This window comes from Aulostomus chinensis, chromosome 4 (assembly GCF_037954235.1).
Source record: "Aulostomus chinensis isolate RoL2024-O1b breed Wild chromosome 4, RoL_Achi_v1.0, whole genome shotgun sequence".
NCBI lineage: Eukaryota > Metazoa > Chordata > Actinopteri > Syngnathiformes > Aulostomidae > Aulostomus > Aulostomus chinensis.
Window position 1 is genome coordinate 13369774 of NC_141323.1, and position 6000 is coordinate 13375773.

The window sequence follows — 6000 nt, forward strand, 5'->3', positions numbered from 1 at the left end:
AAGTTGAGAGTCATTTAAGTCAAAACTAATAAGCCTCTACCCTTGAGTTCGCAAGCTGGAGAAAAGGTCCAAAAATGTACTTTGCACTTTGATAAATGCAAGTTCTGCGCTCTTCAAAGTAGAACACACACACTGTATTTTTCTAAGCATAAGATTTTATCTGACTTTCTTGCGTAACCACAACAAAGTGAAGATAAGTGTGAAAAAAAAAATCAATTCTCGGCCCGTTTGCCAGCTTTTCCCATCGATCTTAAAGCGACACTTCGCCCAAGAAGTGTCGTTTGCCTTGCAGTTCCTCACTGTTGGTTGTGTTGAACGCACAAACACTTTTTTCCTCCTGCATGTTTCTGTGGTGACCGCTGAATTAAGAAAATAAGAACCAAAATTTGGAGCTTGAAGCGAATGGGGACCAGCTACCACTGAAACGTCAGCCGTTTTACAAAATCTCGCGCACAAACGGAAATGTTCTAGTTGATTTATTTTTATTTCTAGCAAAATTCCGATGTTTTTAGAGCGGTACGGATCATCCTGGATGAGGCGTTTGAGAGTTTTTGGACTTGTTTGCTGTTGTTAGCGGTCACCTTCAATACAGTCTTCATTCTGGAGTCTCTCAGGAGGGAGAAACACCTAAATTTGAGCAAACAACCAGAATTTAGCAGAAACCCGTACGCAGGCGTAGTGCAGGAACCTTCATGAGTCCAGGGCCACTTCATTACCTCCACCAGGTGTAAAGACAGACCATGAAGTTCCACCATACTGAGAAATGACCAGCTCCTTTTCTCTCCGTCTCTGTCTGGATCTACTACGCTCCGGCACAGTCTCTGTATAATTGGGCCTCATGGCGCTAGTGTAGCTAGCCTAGCCTCTGCCCTCGTTCCTAGCCGGCTGAAAATGACTGATGGCTGAGGGGCTGAAACTCATCGGTGCAGAAACGGAATCTAACTGTCCGTGAGAGTGGAGAGTTTTGGAGGAGCGCGCCGTACACTCACTGCAGCTGCTGCACTGGATGCACACTTCTTCAGGCTTGAGAGAAAGTGAGGAAAAAAAAGAGAGAAAGAGAGGAACTCAGCTCCTGAGGTTTTCATTCTCACTAAAGCATCACCCTATTGAGCACATCATCCATTTCATTAAACCTGTGTTCGATTTTCCGCCAGGGTTTCAGATTGGCCAGCACTTTAAAGAGAGCTAGGGGAGCTAGATTGATTTTGCCTAAAAGTAGAGTTGCCCTGTGACACGATGGGAAGTAGTGGTAGTGCTGCTCCGCGTTTACCTTGAATGCTTTTAGCTTGTAGTGGAGGAATGATTGCCGTGATGGTTGCTGTGATACAGGCTCTGGCTGTGCTGTGGCATGTGTGCAAGCTTTTAATTCCCGTCTGAGCAGCTTCTGCGCTCCTGACTCTATGAATGTGCATTCCAGACAATGCTGCCTCATGGGATGCTCGCCCTTCAGCCTCCCCAAGTCTGTCGGAAGTAGCCCCTCCCATAGACAGCCTTCCCATGTCATCGCCTTCATCTCATCTGGCCCCGGCCCCTAACCCACCTCACCTGCCTCCTCTGGATATCCCGGCGGCTGGAGACAGCAGGACAGATCGTTCCAAGAGCCCCCAGGAGGCCGAGCTGCTAAATCCAGATCCGATCAGTCAGGGGAGGAGAGCGGTGACCAGTGGCGGGAGTGGCAGAGCCAAGAAAGAGGGTGGCAGGTCCACCCACAAGGGGCACAGGGCACAGCCCACTACTGAGGGAGAAGGGGGCAACGAGGGGCAGAGCAGGGAACCCAAACCTTCCAGAAGCACCAGAGGGAGGTCCAAGGAGAGAAATAGCAGTGGGAAAAGAGAATTGGCCCCGCCTCCCAGCGGCTCCAAGCTTCCGCACACTAACGGAAACAGTAAAGAAGATGTGGAGCGTTTCAGCGGTGGGCAGGTGGAGCTGGAGCAGCCCAGAGCCAGGGACGTGGACAGGGACCTGGGAGAGAGCTGGGCCGGCCTGCCCAACAAGAGCACCAGCAGTGGCAGCGCAGCAGGAAGGAAGGCCACGGTCTCTCCTGGGCCCTGGAAGATCCCCGGATCGGACAAGCTGCCCAGCACCTTGCGCACGGGCACGTCCACACTGAGCAGATAACACCGCGGCTCCTGCACACGGGTCCAGAAGACCACCTGAAGTCCCCCCCCCCCCCCCGATTCACACACACACGTCAGGATGACATGGCCATCCTCACGCTTCCCTTTACCCCCCCACCCCACCCTACTGTCCCATACAAGTCCAAACCGAGGGGAACCGGGTTATCTGGACCACGTATTTTTAGAGTTTTATTTATGATACTGTACTCTAAATTATTTTGAGAAAGATTTTACACCCACCACCTTAAAAAAAACTGGAAAATCATCCACTTTAAAAAAAAAAAAAAGAAAATAAAAAGGCAGAGCGAGAAGAATGTGGGAATCATTTGAGAGGTGCAAACATCCAGGAACTTGAAGTTCACCCCGGTTACCGCAGCAGGTAAAGCGGAGGACAAAGGTTCAAGTGTACGCAACTGTCTGCTGCCATTGATTTTTTTACTTATATCTACACAGCGGAGTCTATTTTATGAAAAGGAATGTTTCCAAGAAGGTTTGCCTGTTTTTGACGAGCGCGAATGGGACGAAGAGTGAACACAGAGATGAACTTTCCTCATCAACAGCCTTAACAGAGACTGTGTGGGCCTGAATCTGTCTTGAATAATCTATCAGATGACTAGAGACATATAGGTATATTATAATGAATATGAATATGTGGGATCATTTTGTAAATAAGATCATCTTTTAAAGAACTTTAGTTGAGCCGATGGAAATTCTAGTCCATGCGCGGTGGAGCGCGGCGGCGGCGGCGCCACATGGACCAGAGCTTTCACCACACCAACTTCTCCCTCCTCTCCGCTCCCGTTCAGCCCTGTGATCGCGGCCCGGGGTCTCGGCGGACCCGCTGCAGGTGACCGCACGGCCCGTTTGCGCTCAGATCGTCCCAAGTGTCTGCGGGGGTGTTGCGTCAATCCATTATTCTCATTTCTGTGCTTGACAAACTAAACGATCCGAGACGGTTTTTGTCCAGGGGAGAGACGGAGCCTGCATGATACCGAGGGGCGGAGTGCCTTCAAGTGCTTTTAAGTCAAAGGTTCGATTCCAAAACACTTCAGAGGGTTTTAAACAGGCTGCTATAAACGCCAACTTTACAGATATAAGAAGAAATAAACTGAATTTTCTTCAGTGTGATACTATGAAATATAATTTATTCCACCAACTTGTGTATGGAATTGTGTCCTTTACATTATTATTTGTGCAAGTTGTTCATTTTGAGATTGACGCGCTTCTGAATGAGTCCTGACAGCAATTCTCACCACCACATGACTCATGGTGTCACGGCTGTCCGGACCAAAATAAACCAGCGAGGCTAAAACTCTGGGAGGTGGTGAGTCCTGGTGGGGCTGCGGGGAGAAAACCACGCCTGTGGCCACAAGACAGAACTTCTCCCCTCACTTTGACTAATTTGTGGCCATGAGATGGAGTTTGTTCCTTCAACAATTCATACTCACGAGATATAACTTGTTCCCTCAACTGAATGGCCACCGGATCAGATAACTTGTTCCCACGCTTTGAATTATTTGTAGGAACAGGTTTTACCTCGTGGCTACGGATTGATTCAGTTGTGGCAACAAGTCTCAGCTTGTGGCTGCGAATGAATTTAGGGAATAAATCTTCTCTCCTGAACACCAACGTATTAAATTAAGGGGAGAAGTCAAATTTCCTGAACACAGATGTGTTCAATTAATTGGAAAGCCGTGTCTTTTAGGCACAAACGTATTGAATTAAGTGAACAAGTCGTATCTTGTGAACATGAATGAATCTGATGAAAGGAGAAAGTTCAGTCTTGTGACTATAAATGACTTCCTCTCCCTCTCTGGCCGCTCCAGGCCTCCGTACTGGAGGTATTTGTGACGTGTCAGATTTAGGAATCATTTCCAGGCTGAGAAGAGTTCCCAACTGTTCGCTGGTGAATTTGATTAGTTTCAGATCCACCGAATCCAGGCTGTGATTATACACCTAAACACCAAAGCTCCCCGTAGGTTTCATTTGAAGGTCTGGACTTTTATACCAGGAACCAATCATTTTAAGATCGGCTTCTCTTTTCTTAGCATCTGTATTTTCTTTTGATTCTCCCTCTGATCATGTTGGTATTATTTTTTGCTGGTTGGAGGGGGGGAAGAGAAAAAAAAAGAGTTTAGAAGGAAAACCTTCCCCTCCTTTGACTGGTGAGGGGAAATGCAAACTGTTGAAAGAATGAAAGAGCCGAGGGAGTCAAGTCATTGTTTGCCGCTGTAATCTGTAATTACACAAGAAATAAGACTTGAGGAATCGCACAGAGGCTTTAGGATGTAATTGATTTGCTTGTGGAACAGAGAAAATCAGCACCCAGCTGAACATTTGGCAGACGAAAGGTAGCAAATTCTGTTAACACTGTACGCCCGATTCACCGGACTGCTCCTTTATTCTGTGACTTTTGTTTTGATGCCAAAACAAACAAACAAAAACAAACAAAAAAGTACGTTTGCTCAGCCTTTTGCACAACTCACTGCTTTCCACATTTGAAGCCGTCTGAGTCGAGTCGGTTGTAAGTAGTGTTTCTTTTTTTTTTTTCTACAGGAAGCAAAAGAACAACAAAAAAAGAGGTGTATTTGCAAAGTGTGTGTGTGTGTGTGTTGAAATAAGCGACACACGCTGCACCCGAGCGGCTCTGTATCACTGTGTAGTGTTATAGGAGTGTGTAGACCCTGAACAAATACTCTATAAATATGACTCAGTGTACTATTGATGGTCACAAAGACTGTAGGTGGTGCAACTATTTTTTATTCAAATGCAACACTATGGATATATTAACTTTTGCAAAAACCTTGTTTACCTGTATGATACTCTGAAACGCTGTCAAAATAAAAGAATCTTGACACAACATGACAGATGCAATACGGCTGTGTGACTCGTTAGTCTCGTCTGGAGCTATTTGAAACGTGAACCTTTTTTTTTTTAAAGGAACACACCATCTTTTTGTGTAACACACTAATTTGTCCTCCTCTACAGAGCCATCCATCCATCCATCGTAGTCTTCCGCTTATTCCTTACTAGTAAGGGTCGTGGGGGGGCTGGAGCCTATCCCAGCATCTAGGGGCGAGAGGCGGGGTTCACCCTGGACAGGTCGTCAGTCCATCGCAGGGCCAACATACAGAGACGAACAACCATTCACACTCACAGTCACACCTACGGTCAATTTAGAGAATCCAATCGGCCTCGTCCCCAAATTGCATGTCTTTGGACTGTGGGAGGAAGCCAGAGTACCCGGAGAGAACCCACGCAGGCACGGGGAGAAAATGCAGTTCACACAGAAAGGTCCCGCGCCCAAGCCGAGCCTTCTTGCTGTGAGGCCACAGTGCTAACCACTGCACCACCGTGCAGCCCCTCGACAGAGCCATACAGGAAAATAGTTACCGTTCTCTCCTCTGTCTGTGTGTTAGGGAGCCACAGGGACCTGGCCACTCTGAGTTAGCTTGGCACAATGAATAGTAGTGGATGGGAAGTGTTAGCATACCTCAATCGTGGCAACGAAGGTTCAGCTTCTTGACTTGTACTGAAATAATAATCCTCGTCTTCTCTGACCAAGTGAGAGTCCTAGTTATCTACATCTTTTTATATATTCATTTATTTGGGGGCCAAAATTGTAATTGGGCCTTTTAGATCCTGCGTGAAATCACTGCATCCAGCTGTTGTTGGTGTGGGGACAGTAGTTCCACTGCATCCAGCTGTTGTTGGTGTGGGGACAGTAGTATCACTGCATCCAGCTGTTGCTGTTGTTGTTGGGACAGTAGTTCCACTGCATCCAGCTGTTGTTATCGGGACTGTAGTTCTACTGCATCCAGCTGTTGCTGTTGTTGTTGGGACAGTAGTTCCACTGCATCCAGCTGTTGTTATCGGGACTGTA

At 47.1% G+C, this 6000-nt stretch overlaps 1 protein-coding gene across 8 annotated transcripts in view; it reads left to right on the top strand.

Annotated features, from left to right (window-relative positions):
• magi2a (membrane associated guanylate kinase, WW and PDZ domain containing 2a) overlaps positions 1–4980 on the top strand; it is a 224849-nt gene extending 219869 nt beyond the window's left edge. For 5 of the 8 annotated variants that reach the window (XM_086201886.1, XM_086201885.1, XM_086201888.1 and 2 more), the window contains one exon: positions 1418–4980. In XM_086201886.1, the coding sequence (XP_086058012.1) occupies positions 1418–2118 (701 nt within the window). In that variant the 3' untranslated portion in view covers positions 2119–4980. The remainder of the gene's footprint in view (positions 1–1417) is intronic. The other 3 variants (XM_086201889.1, XM_086201891.1, XM_086201890.1) reach the window with 2 other exon arrangements.
• Positions 4981–6000: the final 1020 nt, after the last annotated feature.